Below are 18,800 nucleotides of genomic sequence, written 5' to 3'. Positions count from 1 at the left end.
GTAGCCTTTAGCATGAACAAATTAGATTTTTAACAGGTAGGGATGTAGATTGGTTCTGAGGTTGCTGCTTTAGAAGGTGTGCTGGGTGACCCTTCATCAGAGATTGTGAAAAGAATTTAAAGGTGTAGTTTGACTTTTGGGAAATATGCTTATTCTCACCGAGAGTTGGATTAGAGATCAGTGGCACACTCATGTTTGTGGGTTGAGTGCTGTAAGGGCTAGAGCTGGGAGGTAAATAGCATCAAGGCTGGAAAGAGGGGGGAACCCCACCAGTGTTCATCTACAAAGCTTTCTAAGTAATGTGTAAATGACAAACAACAGTTTTATACAGTAATGTCCCTCAGGCGTCGTAGTGACGATCAGAAACACATGAGAGCGAATGGTTTGTGCGCACACTGAAGAGCGGCACATGACTCTTCAAAATTCTTCTCAATGCTGAGCTTATGTCGGGTCAGAATTTAATTAAGTTGAACTTTGGCTGCAAAACATAGTGGAAAATCTGTGTGGTGCACAGCTATGGTTCATATAGCTGCCTGGGAGACCACGGATGATCTCCTACATTGGAAATAATGATCTTATTCAGACCAAACCCGGTGGTGCGGGACAGTGTGATGGCTCTGGCAAACGGCAGAGACACTGCACTGAAAGTGTTCAACTTGAAAAACCACATCTAAAACTGCGTCTACTACTGCTAAAAGAATTTTTTTTTTTACAGCAATTTTCCCCCTGCTGTCAGTCTTGATGCTAAGCTAGGCTAATCACCTCCTAGCTCTCGAATCCATCTAAAAGGCACATACATGAGTGTGATATTGATCTTCTTATCTAACTATGGGGAAGAAAGTGAAGGAGTATTTTCAGAATAGTGAACTGTTCCTTTAAAAAAAATAGTAAAAAAAAACTGTGCTTCCTTTATCGATTTAACCAATGACTTTAGTTGCACTGTAGCAGTGGGGTGGAGGGGGTGGATGCATCAGACCACTCCGGAGGTTCCCACATCCTCGGGCTCAATGTTTGTTAAACTGTTAAAAAAAAATCTTGCTATTTCTTCTTATGCATTAAATCACTTTTAAATTATTAAGTTTTGAATGTAGTTTGCAATATAAGATGTTATCAATGATAACAAAAGATTTGAGTACATGTGGAGTCTATATACTTTAAAATATGTGTGTATATACAGTATAAACAGTGCTGTATTTACATATATCTTCAAGTATGTACAGATCTGATACACTGGGAGGTGGCTTTGTCAGCAATATATTCATCATGTGCAAGTTGCAGTTTGATTCCTGAGAATAAGCGTTGGATAGTTTTGTTTAAAAGGAAATCTGTGGCATTTATGATTTACCACATGTTCACCAGTGTGATGAATGAGACAATGCATTAAAGCATTATCAGAAAGCTGCCTCCGCAGAGCCATGAGATTCTCTGATTGAATCCAGATCTGTTCAGAGAGAAATGTTTACCAAAGCACTGTCTGATTAACACTGATTTCCTTCATTTATTGGAAAAGCTCCAGGGCCCGGGGCCAAACAGCCGTCTCCTTCCTATTCCAGCATTCTCTCTTTGTTCTGAAAAATGAAAACAACGAGGAGAGAGTTTGGAACTGGGTTACATTAGTATCTGAGGCCTGTGCAATGTGTGTCACTGTATTCTGTTCACTTCCTTCAGTTGTTGGACAACGAGGATGTTATAATTTATTTGTCCGGTTTGTTCTGTTCATGTTTTCTTTCATAGAAGTGCATTTTTAGCGTGTTTTCCCCATTTTGAAGTGAATGGGGGGTGCTGGGTGGATTTTTGGGACCAGCTGTATTGTACTGTATAAATCTATAACTCTGGTGAAACACACACTACTGCTTTACAGGCTTTTCTGTATTCAACCTTCTCTGTCCATCTTACACACTGAACAAGATGAAGCAAAGCATGGAGACATCTGGGCAGTGTTCAGACTACAGCAATCTGACCAAAAATCAACACGAACAGCAGATGGTCGAATTATTTGGATTGTTTTTTGTTTTTTTTCCAAGGGCTGTGTTATATGGAGTCTGGAGTGTGCCACTGGAATAATTGGAAAAAAAAAAAACAATGTCAGAAAATTTGTGAAAAGCACAAAGACAAATTGATTATCAAAGTAGTTGCTGAATTTTCTGTCGATCAGCTAATCAATTAATTGACTAATTGTTTCAGCACTAGTAAAAAGTAAATTGCAAATTTATCTTTAAAGGGGCAATATGTAAGAATTTGAGTTGAATCAGTCAGAAATTAAATTGACAGAATGTGAATAAATAGCAGTTGTTGAAATGAGCATGCTAACCAGCTAGCCCCGACCCGTCCTGGTCCAAAAATCTGCTGCACGGCTAACTGTAGCTAATGTCAGCTGCAGTTAGCAGTAGTTGGTGGTTGCCTGTTTTGAGTATGAATTTGACAGGTGGCCAATTCTTACATATCGCATCTTTTAAAGACCAAAATAAAGTTGAATAATTAATAAAAACATATATATATATATAGCATCAATCATTCTAAGTAAATGTAGTTACTTTCTACAGTGTCACTTAAATACATAAATTAATTATTATACAAATGAAGTGCATTATTCCATCAGGACACTCGAGACTCCACAGTTTTACGGTTGTTTTTCGGTTCAGATCGAAGCTGTTGTGTGGATTAATTTATATTTTTATTGAAGTTATGAAGGCTGTGGTACACAAACGTGAAGTTAGGAAAGACAACGGTAGTTTTAGTAGCCCAAATGTCAGGAAATGATGCACTGCAGATGTTTGGTTGCTTGTCTTTTTAATTTATCATTTTGTTTATATTTTGTGTGATTTGCTTTGAGCAGAGATGTTTTCTAATGGAAATCTATAGCTTTTGGAGTGGATAATATATTAAAAATTATACAGAGGAAGGTATTCTGTTAATATAGGGGGCAATAAAAAAGTAATGTATGAGACACATGGATATCTTGTTAGGGATATTGTAAAGCTGTTTACTGTACGGAGGTGAATAAAGTTTGTTTTCTTTAAAATGTCTTGATTGATTGTTTACTGTGCTGTTCATAATGACAAGACAGCGTTCACTTTCACATTGAAGGAATGACTTCAGATTTATTCACAAAACAAAGCTTGACAGTTTGATTTGACATTTTATAAAAAATGATTTTGAACAGTGTGTAAGAGCAAATGCAGCGTTTGCACTCATCTAGACGTTACAGACAGACAACACCGAAGCATTGAGAACATAAATCTTTCATGGGAATATTCAGAGAGGGACTCCTCTGGTCTCAACAAACATGTTGGAGGAATTTACAAAAGCAATTTAAACTAAACCTTCTCCATCACCCGACAGGTTTCCATTAAAGTGCATCACAGATCTAAGTTCCCTTTGAGTCAGTATCCAACACACAAGTGTACAACATAGCATAGCATCATCATTAAAGTCATGAAAATGGCTTCAGCGTCTCAGGACTATTTAACAGAATCAACAGTGACCCCTTCTGGACAAATGTACCACACCTGATTTTACAAACTTCTCTATAAAAAAGGAACAATTTTCACAAAATAACTTAAGGTGTTCTGATATTAATTTAATGCAATAACATTACCTTTTTAACAATATCACAAACTAAAAGCAACAACAGCAATGCACAATCTGGCCCTTTTCTACCTTCAATCATACAGTTATAGGGGTCGTTTAAGTGCACTGTCGTCCTGGTAAAAGATAATAGTAGAAATAAAACAGCATTGTGACAAAAAAGATGATCTTACATTCCAGTGGGCATCACACACAAATATCTGAATCAAAATAGTGCAATTTGAACTTTTATGGCCATATCCGTTCACTACAATGTTTAAAGTGCCAAAAACTACAGACTTCAACCTAGCTTGTTTGCTAACAGGTCAACTTGGGGGCAAAAGGAGACAAATTTGAAAAAAAATAAGTTTTTATCCATCAGCTCTCGTGTATACATTTCTGCAACTGTCCGAACATGGTTAGAAACTCTTTCCCGTGTAAAACAATAATTATTAAGGTTGAATTAAAACCTTAACAGTTGGACGGACTGTTTATGTTACTGAACTTGGCACAGAAATTGAACTATAATTATGAAAAACTGTTTGGTCTGTTTGACTGAACCTTCAGGGCGAGGTGTAATCAGCAAGCATAAGCTAGCTTACATGATTTCAAGGCATCCCTGAAAACAGAAATCTTCAAAGCTGCTGTAAGTGATTTATTTTGATTAAATTCAGGGTTGAACAGCTCTATATTCCAATAGTACGTAACATTTTCAATGCAAGACTTTAAAGCTGCTGTAAGTGATTTTTTAAAACTAGAATAATGCTAGCTAAAATGACGACGATGCTTACAGCAGCTTTGATTTTATCGCTTACATGTCCCAAAGTAGCAAAAGGTATGAATTAAAGCGGGAAGTCTTATTGTGGACCGTAAGCTTTTGAGTCCTTGAAGATGATTGTTGATTATCCGCCAATCAAAACTAGCATCAATATATTCTTCAAGGCATCATGTAAAAAAAATCAAATAAGTGAATGGGCTTTGGCTGTCAGTATCCTTCATAACTTCATTTGTTCGCCGAGTGCCTTATCTCTATGACTTCCATACTTTGCCTACATCATGTGAGGTCATATCTGATCCCATCTGCCCTGATTTCTTCTCAAGGTCTGAACCAGTTTAGAGTTGAAAAGAGAGCAATCTTCTTTTCCACGTAGTTACCAATTCAAACCCTCAAGTACCTCTTTCAGAGACCAAGCATTTTAGCAATAATGCCCCATTCCTCTGTCAGTTAGCTTAAGCTAGCTAGGTAACTAAAGCATTGAATGGCACTCTTGTCTCTTCATCTTCCTCATCGACTACTGACCTCGGGTCGGGCCTGTCGGGACAGAAAAGTAGCCGCAGCAAAGCTAGCGCGACACGCACCAACAGCCTCAACACAAGAAAAGCAAAAGGCACCGTGATCTGCATCAGGTGGAAAATTGGGGCGCTAAATTTACTCAAAATACATGTGAGGAAAAATGTCCCCAGAGCTACGCAGGGGTACAGAGCTAGCTTAGCTAGCATAAACACGTGCTCGCGTCCGCCATAACGTACATAAGGGTGCAGAGTTTCTTGTTCATTATAAAGAGCGGCTACCCAGATAGCAAGCTGAAATATACCTGCAAAGAAAATGATCACACAGCTAATCTGAATGGCTTCCAGTTCGTTGCGAGTGTTGTGTGAGAATTCGGTCGTTAGCTGGTAGGCTAAGGGCAAACCTCCGACGAAGGCCAGTGAGAAGGTGTTCAGCAGGCCCATGAAGCGCGTTGCCTTCGTGACATGGAGGAAGAGAGAGTGGTGAACGAACCAGAGGAGGCCGACGGTGACGAAGGAACCAAAGTAGGCGAGGTACTCTGGGCCGTAGTCCTGCAGAGCTGCGATCAGGCTACCGCCATACTGCTTCTGCACAAGGGTCGGGTCAGGTACGTTGTCCTCACTAAACGGGAGCGACCACAGAGGAAGAACATTACGAGGCCTTTCAGAACACTTCGAAGCACTTTTCTTAAACTATTAATCCAAGTACACAACATTTTATGTGAGTGCAAATGGAGCAAATCCTCTACAAACAACACAATGTTTACAAAAGTACAATGCAGGTATAACTGGTGCATAATTACAGTAAATCCAACATACGTGTGCATAGAGTTCATGGGATGGACAGCTTGTGTTTTTATCTCTAAGTCTGTACATTCAAGGAAATCAAGTGAAACAAACCAAATGTCCAGGATGAGGAGCGTCGCTACGATGGCATAAACTCCGTCACTGAAAGCCTCCACTCGGTCCTTGCTGAGGGGCTCGTTGGGCAGGTAGGTGTAAAACAACATGGAGTCTGGAGTCTCCTCCACCTGACCTGAATTGGACAAGATTTGCTTTATGTCGTAGGAGATACGAGTCGTTCTGATCTCAGTCTACATCCACAACCAAAGTGTGTTTGGCCGGTTTGTAGGCATATATTCATTTCACCCGCCTGTCACAATAAAATCTAGTTCTCACCTATTGCTTTGCTGCGACACCACTTCAAAGACTGGGAGATGTACGGCAGGAAAATGACAATCGCCAACAGCACGTAAGACTGGAAGACAAAATGAAAATGTCACCACACAGCATCAACAGTTCATTTGCTAATTTGTCATTAATCAAGCACAATGCCCAAATATTTACTTGTTCCGGGACCTCAACTGTGAGGATTTTCTGCTTTTTACAATTTTATATAAGTGTAAATCAAATATCTATATATTTCTATATCTACCTATATTATAAAGATGCTAACTTGGGCTCCAGGGAGTAGTGAAGGATGAATAACTAATCTGTATATAAATCTAATTAAATAATAATTTGTTGCAGCCCTAAATCTTAGAAGTTAAAGGTGTAATATGTAAGAATATGGCGCAGCTAATCACCAGTGTAACCACTAACTGCTGATAATTGCAGCTGCCATTAAGTAACTCTGTTAGCCGTGCAGCTAGCGGTCGTATTGGCTGACCCTGCCCGGACTGTGAGCTCGGAGCACCAGGGGAGTGTTGTTTGCTGTCCGACTATCACCTCTTGTACAAAGTGGCTCGGGCAGGGCTGCTCAAAGATACCTCTCAATCTAATCAATCTAATCATTTACTAGTGTTCAAATTTAGCATCGTTATACAGTTGAAGAAAAGAGCAAATGCTACCCACCAGCTGGAAGAAGATGAAGGAAAAGATGCTGGCGATGAAGCACATGAGGGGAACCCGCATGATGACTTTGAGGATGTGGTGTTTGTAAAAGGTCTGGTGCTCTGAGATCTGGATCTGTTCGTTCAGCAGGAACGGACGGCTGAAGGCGTACAACACAATCACCGACTAGGGAAACAAGACGTATATGATTAAGATATATGTGCAAATATGTATTATGCAGAATGTAGAAAAGAAGTTGGAGGTAAATAAGTGATAAGATAGTTTGTGTTTTGAATTTTAATAGTTCCACTTGAGCAGCAAAGTAGCAGCATTACCTGAATGACTCCCATCACCATCACACAACCACAGAAGAGTAAAATCCCCAGGATGTTCTCGGGGAAGGTCGCCATCAGAGAGAACTGCAAACATAAGTCACGCGGTATATTAGAGAGCCTGAATCAGGTCAGTCAACCTCACTTGTATTTGTGCAAACAGTGTGTTGGATTCAGATTCTGCTTATCCGCTGCAGTGACTCATACTCACTGTGTACGGTAGAAAGGTTATCAGCATCATGCAGGCCTGAAACAGAACCGAAAGCAGAACTTCACACCAGAGAGAAGGAAACGAGCTCGCCAGAGAAAACACGCTTCATTCACAAGTACGTTAAAATCATAACTATATTACTGAGTATTATATTGTATGTACCTGCAATCTAATTCTTCTTATGAAATATCCAATATACTCAAAATTCTAGATACAAGTCCCTTTATGCTGCTCACAAAAACAGAATGTATACAGATTCATAAATAATCTGGATTAATAAATATTTACTCATCAAAATAAACAGTATTTTTTATTTGAGTCGAAGCTCACAGCCTGAGTAAAGAAGCTGCTCTGTAAGTCTGGTGGTACGGCAGCAGATACTTCTGTATCGCTGGCCAGACGGCAGCAGTAACCGCACGGTACTCACGAGGTTCAGCAGTGCGAGGCAATCGTCGATGCGTACAATGACTTGAAATAACCTGTGAAACGCAAACAGGAAACACAAAATAAACCTCAAAACTGCTGTCATAAGCCTACTACTACTACTACTACTACTACTACTACTACTACTAATAATAATAATAATAATAATAATAATAATAATAATAATTATAAAACAACATCTCACCTGATATGAGCAGCCCATGCAACAGTCACAATCAGGAATGTCATTAAGTAAACAGCAATTTTCGTTGTAAGCAGAAGCTGAACACTCTCCCTCAACTCCTGCAAGCCAGACACACACAGACGACACATTTACAACATATATCATGTATCACAACCTTCTTTTATAATACTGCTGCTAAACTTCATGTCAAAGTTCAGCTGACCTTAACCCAAACTTGAAAACCTGAGCAGTATCATATAGTCAGACATTTATAGCTTTCGTTTGAAGTGTAAATAATGACATTTGTATTTAACATCTATTATCGTCAAACGTTACCTCGTTGTCTTCCACCTTCGTATGGGCAACAGGTAATATCTGTGAATACAGGACAATGCATTTAAAAGAAAGCACAATAACAATCTGATTTCCAACCGACCAGCACGCCTGTGCTCTGTGTGTCCAGGACTCTGTTATGAATATTATCATAACCATCAATTAATCTGCCAACTATTATCGATTAATTTATTCCATAAAATTGTGAAAAAAGTGCTCATCATGATTTCACAGAGCCCAAAGTAACATCTCCTCATTTACTATCATAAATGAAGCAGCAAATCCTAATAGCAATACGTAAGAATCAGTCAGCTGTCAGAGTCATGCGTCACACAAATAAGGGTCAGTACATCACCACAGTAACCGCTAACTGCTGCTGCCGGTAAGCTCCATTAACCATGCAGCTAGCGGTTGTATTAGCTGACTGGGAGTGTTGGTGTTGTTTACCATCAGACTATCGCCTCTTGAAGCACAAACGAGCTAGAGGCTAGCTGTTTAGCATGATAACTTCAATAGATACCTCTGCAACACAATACATAGACGTCATTGACAAAACATCTAGTGTTATTTCTTCTCATTCTGCTGAACATTTGAGCTGATTTTCAAATGTTTTAAATTAAAATTCTTACATAATGCACCTTTATGTAACTGTAACAAGTGAATGTTTGACATTTGTGGTTAAAGGTGCATTATGACATTTAAACCAGAAGAGAAAGATCTTCATCCACTGATTATTTTTTTATGCCTAAACAAATTAAATAAACAAACTCTCTCTGTTTTCATGACTGAATAAACAAACTGACCTTAAAGGACAACACAATTTCATACTGTTTTACTTTGTTTATATTTGGCGGACCCTGCCACCTTTCTAGCTTCAAACAGTGTTCTGGACCTTATTTTCCTCTGAGAACAGCTTGTTTATTCTGTTACGGTAAAAATAAATACTTCTCAGTTTGTATTATTACCTCATTAATATTGTTAATATTAAAATTCTGAATTTCTTCTCCAAAAATACACATTGCCCCTTTAATACCTGAAATTATTATTATCATTATTATTATTACTATTATTATTATTATTATTATTATTATTATTATTCCTTTTAAACAACTATTTGATTAAGTAATTAGTTAACTAATATATTTTTGGATTATAGCTCAATGCAGCAGTGTATAGGCACCAATTTTATGTGGTGTTTGGTTAGGGTGGGGCCAGTTTTCGCTAATCTGCCGTCTCTGGATAGTTTTATCAGTTGCATTGTGCTTTATTTGATAAGTTTATCATATGTTTTGCAGCTGAACAACAACCAACACATCATACAACAGCTTACTACAGCTGTCAGATACACAGTGACGTAGAGAGTTCACATTTTCCCTCTGACGTAGCTGAACAGAAGTAATAAGTAGTGGTTTAACCAGTGCTAGTGCAACATACTCTAACCTCTCAGGGGATAATAATAACAATAATAATAATAATAATAATAATAATAATAATAATAATAATAATAATAAAGAGATTCTCCATCACCACTCCTGTCAGGGGGTTAAAGCTCTCTGCAGCATGCTGTCCTTCACATGCACACTACGCTGTATTACCATGACGGTGGCGATGATGGAGATGAGGGCATCGCTGTAGGCCAGCAGTCTGTGGGAGGACTGGGTGCCGCTGTGGCCCTCTCTGTCGGACGGAGTGACGCTCTCCAGGAACGAGGAGGAGGAGGCTGCGTGGCTCCTCGTGGCCCGCTTCTCCATCTCCTCCTCGACGTGGTGCTCGATGATGTCGGTGTCGTCGTTGGCCTCCATGGTGGAGCAGCTAGAGGCCCGCAGAGGACGGAGCGGGGACCATGGACCCGGCGGACGGAGCTGTTTGCAAACAGCCGAGAGACAGCTGACTGAGAGGAGGGGGGAGGAAACCGGAAGTAGATACCAGGCTGTGTTCCTGTTGTCAGCGAAGATCGTTGATTGAGGGTGAGAGCACGCACTCTGTGGTTAAAAACGGAGACAGGTCTAGGAAAGATAGAATGGTTAGTTTACCAGTGTACTCAAGTACACTTTGGAGGTACTTGTACTTTACTTTAGTATTTATATCTTACACTTCTTTATACTTCTATACTAGTGTTACCCAACATCATTTATTTGACAATATTAATGACTTTGCAGGTTGAGATTATTAATACAAAATATAAATTAGCTAATAAATTATTGGACATTGTTAGGATTAAACTACCCAGCACTATATCATGTATTTTAAATTTGGCCCCACGTTTGACAGCTGAAGCATTATGCTTACACATAATCCAGTGACATAATATATAATTCTGAAATGGGACATTCTGTATAACAGACCTATTCAACTGGTGGCCCTTTAACAACCTCATTCTGGCCCTTTGCTCATTTTGTTAGTAGGCTAATTAGCCCATTCATTAGTTATGTCTGTCGATAAGCACAAAACTACTGAAGCCCTAAACGGTCATGGGTCAAACATATTTTTATTTCCTCTGTTTCCCGTGATAACGAGTTCAATTTTATTTGTTTTCTCGAAATCACGAGTTATTTATGTCATAAACATGGAATGACAAATGTTATTTTCCTGAGATAATGAGTATTTTTTCACTCTCGTATTGATTTAATTTTACTAAAGTAAATCTGAATATGTCTTCCACCACTGATACTTGGGGTTATGTTGTCCACTCAGATAAACATGACTCTATAAAATCAAAAATATTTGCAGAGCACCTTTGACACACTGGTGCCATGTTGGGAATAACCATTCAAACTTTAACTTGTTATACTTTGGACTTATTGATTAATAGATAAACCCCAATGAGTGTCAATAGCCTACATTTGCATTGAATAAGCAGTTGTTTACCTAAAAATAAATGAAACTACAATTTTGAAAACCCCAATAGTTCATTTAATAGGAAGTTCTGCTGCTTTTAAGCGGTTTCCCAAATTTTATTGACTGACAACAAGGCTTCAGACAAGATGCCTTCATTGTCTTCCTCCTTTTGGTTCTGGTACTTTAGTTCCTGCATAAAGGGACAGAGTGAGAGCTCTGTAGCTTTTATCTCCTCTCTGATGACCCTACTGGGATGTGGGTCAATAAGGTGTGAGAATGTAAAGCAGGTGAAACACAGTTTATGAGGAAGCTCCAAGAAGTCTTGGTTGCAGCAAAAACATTAATAGAGAATTTTGATTTGCAATCAGTAATTAAAATAGATATTATTTTAATAGTAATATGTTGTGGTAACAATTGTCAGTAGCACTGTGTGAAGGTTGTGTTGTCCAACAGTCTAACCTCAAAATTGTTTTTTTTAAAAAGAATTAAAAGGAGTTTCATAGTTAACTGTGTGTACATTAGACGTGTGAAGCTCTCTTCTGCCTCTAGAGGGAGACATTACACAGTAATAGGCACTGCAGCAGCTGGGAGATTGGGTTTTCGGTCCTGTAACTCTTCACAGGTGATCTGCAGAACATTCAAAGACAGAACATGTGTATTTAGAGTATGGGTACAAATGTAATAAACAAAAGGAACTAAATAACAATATTGTTCCCATAAATTACTGATTTGTCCCTTTACGTCCACCATTGTATTACAATATATTGTGCTGTTTTAAAGGTGGAACAACCTCATGAATCTCCCACTAAAAAGAAAATATTATGGTAACACTAACATATGTAAATACATTTTAATATCTATGATCGTCCTCCTCCCTACATCTCCCTCTGCTGCTGGCTCAGGAGCCCCACAGTAGAGCCGTTAGCTGGGGAAGTCAGGGATGGACAGGCCAAGCCTGGGGCGAGTGTGGAGTCTCGGATATGGCTTCGGGTCAGTGTCTCTCCACTTTTCAGGCCGAGTTCGCACAGTGCAGCCAGTGCCTTAGGCAGCACCTTGGGCTGTCTCTCCTAATGATGTCTCTGCATCCTGGGGTCTTCCTCCATGAACCCTGCTCATGCAAATTAGTGTCACATCTCTTCACGATACACCAGGATCCACTGGTTAGTCAGGCAGCCATTGTAAAGGGCAATAAGGAATATTTTACTGTTTAGCACAGCTGCAGGGGTGTGATCACTGCTAATGCTGGAGCTTAGCAGTGATCAGTGGCTCTTGATTTTTGACTTCTGGTCTGTACTCTGCTTTTAAACACAAAACTCCCTGTGTGTGGACTACAAGTTGTTTTAATATTCAGATATAGAAACAACCACTTCTTCGTTCTCTCTCTTTTCTTTTGTCATTAGCTGCAAGTCAGAGAAATAAAACTTTATCACATCCACCAAGGAGGCCATGTTTTTACTTGTGTCCTTTTGCCACTTGGTCTGTCAGCAGGATTACACAAAAACAACTATTTCCACGAAATTTGGATTAACTTTTGGTTGGTATAAACAGGAAGATACAGAATTTTTTTCTCACTTTCTTCATTTAAAGTTCCCTCGATACCAATTTTCTGTAAAAACGGTCAGCTAAAGGTCAGGGACTTGTTGTGGAAATTGTTGTTTATTGTAGCCAATAGTGTTAGCGCAGATTGTGAGTTATGCCCCTCAATTCTCACCTCATGAAGTCTAAGACTCTCCTGTTTGGCCTCGCAGGGTTTGAATTCTATACAGTTTTGCACGGAGGAGATAATTTGTCCTTGCAGCCTTTTATCTCGTCCCTGGTTAGTTGAAGTACAATCAAGCAAACTAATCAAGGCAGCACAAAGGGAAGTGATAGTTGAAGTGAGTGGCTGACATAAAAGCTCCCTTTTACTGTTTCCAAAAGACATATTTAATGAGTGTGAGGGCATTCACTGACTGCAAATGTAGCCTAGCAACTAAGAGCTACCAGCAACCCCATACTGAGGTGCCTGTGAGCAAATCAGAAGACATGCGAGTCAAATCACCACTTAGACAGGAAAGCTTGTCAAAATGTGCCATTTTTAGGATCCTCAAAGTAAATGAGTGAAATGGGGATGCTCTGAAGTGTTTTACTCAGAAACATGTTTTATTTGTTTTTCAAGTAAAAAATCTGAAATTACATCCTCAAAATGTCAGAAATGCACAATACTCCAATAATAACTTCCAGTCTAACACCACTCACAGTGCTAATTTACACATCCAGCAGTTACAGAGGGACTTTATCAGCCATCTGGAGTCATATTTCTGTCCACCTGATGAATGCAAGTCCAATATTCACTCTCTTTTACCTCTGTGTCAGGTCTCTACCTACTCCTGAGGGAAATTTCTGGCTCTTTAGCTGCCAAATGCACCACTACGTTGACCAGCTAGTCTCTAACTGTGTCTATCTGCTGTTAGGTGCCGAGCAGGTAGTGTACGGTGGGGTCGCCTGCTGCCCACTATGCAGCAGTGAGAGTGAACTAAAACAGTAAAGTTGTGGGCTGGACAGCTAAACAATGAGCCGAAGCTTAATGGGGAGCTGCAGATTCTGTTGATTATTCCCAGTGGGTTCATTACTATGAGCGTTTCACATCAGCGTTTTATATTAGAACAGGCAAAAGTCAGGAAAAAAAGAAATTTGTTTGCTTTTTACTTTATAGGCCTGCAATCTCTTAACAATTTCTAGGAAGTGCCCTAAAAAGACCAATTTAATTTGGTGCTTGTTAAGTAGGTTCAGAATAACTTGATCATCATCATGGCATCGATCAGACACTAGGGAGAGCCAGGGAAACATATCCATTCAATACATTTACCAAACATTTTTACAGTGTGTGGGAGCTGATTTTAGTTAGTGACTCACCACTGCACCTGGATGTAGGTGTACAGAGATCATTTATTTGTACACCTACACATGACTGCTGGTAATCTGTCACAAATGACACATTTCTTTCCAGGAAAATTGAGAAATTACTTCAAAATTGCAATAACAATGTTGCCCATAATTTTATGCAACAGGAAGGTTTTTTTCCTCTCTTATCCCTTTAATCCTTTGGTGATTTATCTAAAGGAAACCTGACCACCAGGTTGGGAGACGCTGCCTGACAACTTCCTGTATATTTATATGGAATATGTCATTTACAGAGCAAGTGAGAAATAGTCAAAACAAAACCTGACCTCCATCAGTGAGCAGACAATTACATAACCTGATGCAGACTGTGGATTTCATGGCTTTACTCCGTCCTCCAGACTGCAGATTAATTCAAGCTTGTTTTCCAATATGTGGTGGAACATTTGTGATGCCACACATCTGGACGGGCTGAAAAACAAACACCACATTTGTAACATCACACTTTTTCTTTGCCCTTTCTCATCTGAGCCCGAAAAAAAGTGTTGTTGTAACTTAACTGAAGTGCACTTAAAAAGCACACTGTTTTCCTGACTGTTACCAAAACTACTACATGTTGAATGAGTTGGGGATTATTGTGCTCTGAGCCAGCTGGCATGTAAAACAGGAGGTAAACATGCAGCACAGCCTCTTACACTGCTAAGCTAAGCTTCTTTTGCCATGAAAGAGTATTTTCAGGACATGCTACTGCTCAGAATGAAGGAGTGTTTTCCTGAAATCGTTGAACCATTGATGGGAGCCCTGTGGACAGAGAGAATCAATGCAACATGTCGTCTGAGTGATGAAATATTGCTGATGTAAGCTGCTGTTTTCCCTTTAATTCCTTATAATATTGAGTTGGGATGTCTTGCTTCTTGATCATCTTACCTAACATCTTATGTGGTCAAAGGATCAACACACAATTACAGTCCGTGTCTGTGGTTGGGCAGCTCAGTTTGCTATATATGCATGTTTATGCTTTAGATCACATTTTAGAAAGTTAACTGCACCAATTAATGCCTATATTTATTTTTCCAAAATCATTGAACAGATACATTTCAACACATTCATATTTTGAAATTGTCATGACAAACTACTGGTGGCAACTGGGTCAGTGAAGTTATAATGGTTTGAAAGTTTTCTCAATTGTGACACACCCACAGTTGCATGAAACCAAGGACAAGAACATGAAACCAAATGTGACATTAAAAAATAAAAAATAAAACACAAAATCACCTCAATACAAACCACCAACAGACGAATCGGGACAGCTCAGTGAGTGCCAACGACAATTTCAACGTTGATTTCTTATCGCCCTCTGCTCAAACGCAAAGTGGTGCAATCATTTCTATAATTTGATCATTTTTAGGTTGAAAGAGAGACGATACTGATTAGTGTTAAGGTATTTCTATGAAGTCATATTGCACTGGTAGGCGAAATAGGGTCTTTATGAAGATATCATTTCAACACCAGGCTGAAAACCAGCCCAAATAATCCCAGAGGAGAAAAGCAAAAAGGCAGGTAAGAAAAAGCTGGCAAATGAAGAGACAAGAATCCAGACAAGAGTAAAACAAAAACAGAGAATAAACCCTAAATCCAAGGGGAACACTGCGGGGCACATGAGAACCGGGTTAAAGATGCAGGAACACATGATAATGGCAAGATGACAACAGGAGTGAAGTTAGGACGAGAACTGAACAGACGGACCAACAAAGAGGGAGTGAACAACACAGGCTTCAATACAAACAAAACTAATGAGGGGATGAGGTGCAGGTGGAGAAACACAGGTGAGGGGAATGAACGGAAATACACCAGAAACAGGGAAGTCATATTCTAAACGCTGGAAGGTGTGAAGGGCTAATGAGGGAGATGCAGTGCAGGTGTGGAGGGGAAATCAGGCTGGTGAGGAGCACAAGAAAACACGAGGGAAAACAGAACAAAAGACACCAAAAACACATAAAATATGTATAATATAAAAAACACCAAAGACAAGGATAGACGATGTGACCAGAAAGTGACCCAGTTTCCCCCAATCCACCAAAAAAACCTGAAAGGCCTGATATCAAAAACCGCTAACCCACATAACAAAATCCCCATAAAATCCAATTCATACCACCAAAAAATACTAAACCCTCTCAATACCCCTCCCAAAACATCAGATGAGCAAACTTTAAGCCCCAATATGTAAAAAAACCAGCTTTGACATATCCACCACAATCACCAGTAACCACCAAAACATCAGATACTACAAACTATTGTTCCCAGAAGCACCACAGTCCACCAAACTCATCAGAAACCACCTCAAAACACAGAAAACCCAATGTTACTGGCCTCTTTGTGTTCAAGTCTTTGTTTACTTCGGGGCCGTAACATATTTGGGGGCTCATCTGAGATTATAGGAAGGACGCCGACTCAGCACAGTCAATTAGAATTTGTCTATTGATTCAACTCAGCAAAACGGCCGTAGCCAAACACAACGAGTCCCGAGAAGAAAATAACCAAACTAAAGAAAAGGGCAGGAGTTCCTGGTCAAACTGAACAAAAGGAGGGAAGAGACCCCAGACCAGCCAGCCACGACCGTCGTATCCGGGGGCTCCTCCCGACTAAAGCTGCCTAGCCAAAACAACTAACCTATGGAGGGAAAACAAGAAGGGGTACGAAAACAGGACTACCAGGAACTCAAACCCAAGTTAAAACAACAAAGCCCTGGTACTTTAACAGGCCGGGGAACTTAAGCCAAACTCAACTCAGGAACAAAGGAAAACGGCAAGAGACTGCACGGCCAGCGCCACCTCCCTCCTCCGGCACCACACCTGTAATGAGAGAGAGAGAGAGCCGCCCTGCTGCTGCCTAGGGTCGCATAGGGTCCTGATACTGGCCACACGTAACACCCAACAAAGACAGAAATAAACCACCAATACCATCTGAAATGCCACTGACTGAGATGCACCTGTGATTTCATTGTAAGCTGAGCTTTCTATTCTATTCTAATTCTCCCAAAAACATTGACCACCAAAGCAAAACAAGCCACTGAAAACACCAAAGACCTACAGAACATAAAGAAAATGATTAAATCGCACCTCCCAAAACACCAGAAACCATCAAACTACCCTGCAGGAGACATCTCCTGACCTGCTGCCCTTTCCTCAGTTTTTTGACATCACATCACAAGCTATCTCCCTGGAGAGAACCCCAGGTGGACGCCCATCTGTCGAGGAGTCATCTCTGTGATAGCACAGCGCTCTTCGTTTCTCATTTCCCCCTCCTCATCCCATCCTCCTGACCCCTTTCCCTCCTTTCCTCTCCCCCCTCGTGCCACCTCCATCTGGGTGTTTACATCCCATGATTGAGACATTACTGAGACTGGGTTATTGTCGTCAGACTGTTGACTGTTTTCCCTCCCACAACCCTTGCTTCCCTTCCCGAGACATGAGCCCTGATACCTTAATCAGTTTTGACAGGAGACGTGGCTGCCATCACAACCCCTGCTGTCTGGAATTGCAGCTCATCACCTCGACTTAATAAACCCTGTCAGATGAAACGGGCCTGCTGATGGTTGGCACCCTCCCTCAAAAAACACTCTTACGACCAAAGTCCATTCAACCCAATCGCCAGAAGACACGTTGGCAATTCATGTGTTTGCATACCAAGGATGTGTTGAAACCTTATATTTCTTGATGTTGAAACTTTGTTTCTTTAGGTTCAATTTTCAATTTACGTTGTGACTTTGCTGTGCTTATGCTCTGGTTAGATTTTAGACACAAAAAAAAACACTGGGTTAGGAAAAAAATCACGCAGCATATCATGGAAATGGTCCAACTTCCTGTGACAAACAGCTTGTTTTGACGCCACAAAAACGGCTGGAAATGTCTTTAAAAATATCCACGGTGTGACTTCAACTACAGTCGGCCCTTTGGCAGCCTTGTTGGCTCCCCTTTTTTCAACAACTGCTGCTGATGTGCCTTTAATCAATTTTACCCTCAGTTGCATCAGGAAAGCTGCAGTGAGAGCGAAACAAAGGTCTAAAAAAGACATTTTATGCTCAGTAAGTCTCACCCAGGCAAAGACAGCATAAAAAAATCATTGTGAGTAATATTAATGACACCTTTGATTCGCCTGAATTGCTGCTGTGATGGTGATGAAAACTCCCTAAAACCCAGAATCAACTACAGCAGCAAAATCTACTACAACTACCACATTCATGTTGTATTTGTATTGAATGTAAAAGTCCACAGCAGCTGAAAAAGACATCTTCAAGGAGAGAGAGGCTCGTCCCTGCTGCTGCAGCCGTCCGACCTTTATTCACAATCTGCTGAGTTTACAGTCCGTGCTGCACTGGCCTAGCGTAACGGATGTTATTGATGTGTCTATTCGTGAAACGGGAGCGGATTGGCGGTGGAGGTCAATTCCATTACACCTGGCTTGTGTAGTGTCAACATGCCTCAGCCTGAGGCAGACGCTCTGGGAGATTGTTTGGAGCTGAGATGAGAGAGGCTTGCTCTTTTGATCAGAGCCTGCTGGGCTGCACAGAGATTGAGCTCATCGCTTTGACCTGCATCAGCTTCATGGACGAATGAGCGCGGCTCAGATATTAGGTTGGACTTGGGTGACACTTGAGCTTGTAAAGCACGCTCTTTTTCATCACCATCCTGCTTTACATTCACACAGCTGGCATGAAGTCTCACCTGGGAGCTTCCAATACAACCACAGTCCTCTTTCTGGCTTTAATGTTTACACATTTGTGCCTGTTTACATCAGTTTACACAAATGGCAAAAACACTTTATGTAGAAAGATTTGGGTTTATTTGCCCAATTGTGCAATGGAGCTGCATGAACATCATTTGTCGTGCTCACAGCAATGAAAAAACAC

General features: G+C 40.3%; 1 protein-coding gene across 1 annotated transcript; it reads right to left on the bottom strand.

Moving 5' to 3' along the window:
- Positions 1–3,069: 3,069 nt before the first annotated feature.
- tmem175 (transmembrane protein 175) lies at positions 3,070–10,065 on the bottom strand. The gene is made up of 10 exons (XM_073466269.1): positions 9,769–10,065; positions 8,177–8,215; positions 7,862–7,959; positions 7,661–7,712; positions 7,234–7,269; positions 7,026–7,109; positions 6,712–6,876; positions 6,037–6,115; positions 5,758–5,893; positions 3,070–5,479 (listed from the first exon to the last, which is right to left on the bottom strand). The coding sequence occupies exons 1-10, from the start codon at positions 9,973–9,975 to the stop codon at positions 4,807–4,809; spliced, it is 1,569 nt and encodes a 522-aa protein (XP_073322370.1). The 5' UTR covers positions 9,976–10,065; the 3' UTR covers positions 3,070–4,806.
- Between the last annotated feature and the right edge of the window lie 8,735 nt (positions 10,066–18,800).

This window comes from Pagrus major, chromosome 5 (genome assembly GCF_040436345.1).
Source record: "Pagrus major chromosome 5, Pma_NU_1.0".
Classification (NCBI taxonomy): domain Eukaryota; kingdom Metazoa; phylum Chordata; class Actinopteri; order Spariformes; family Sparidae; genus Pagrus; species Pagrus major.
Note: the sequence above shows the minus strand (reverse complement) of the source record. Positions and strands in the feature narration are given on the sequence as shown.

What these genes read in the sequence shown, in the direction of transcription:
- tmem175 (XM_073466269.1), bottom strand. Translation starts at nt 9,975, where the DNA reads ATGGAGGCCAACGACGACACCGACATCATCGAGCACCACGTCGAGGAG. An exon ending in CGAAGGTGGAAGACAACGAG is followed by an intron (nt 7,960 to 8,176) that starts GTAACGTTTGAC and finishes TCTGGCTTGCAG; the next exon opens with GAGTTGAGGGAGAGTGTTCA. An exon ending in TAACCTTTCTACCGTACACA is followed by an intron (nt 7,110 to 7,233) that starts GTGAGTATGAGT and finishes TTATGTTTGCAG; the next exon opens with TTCTCTCTGATGGCGACCTT.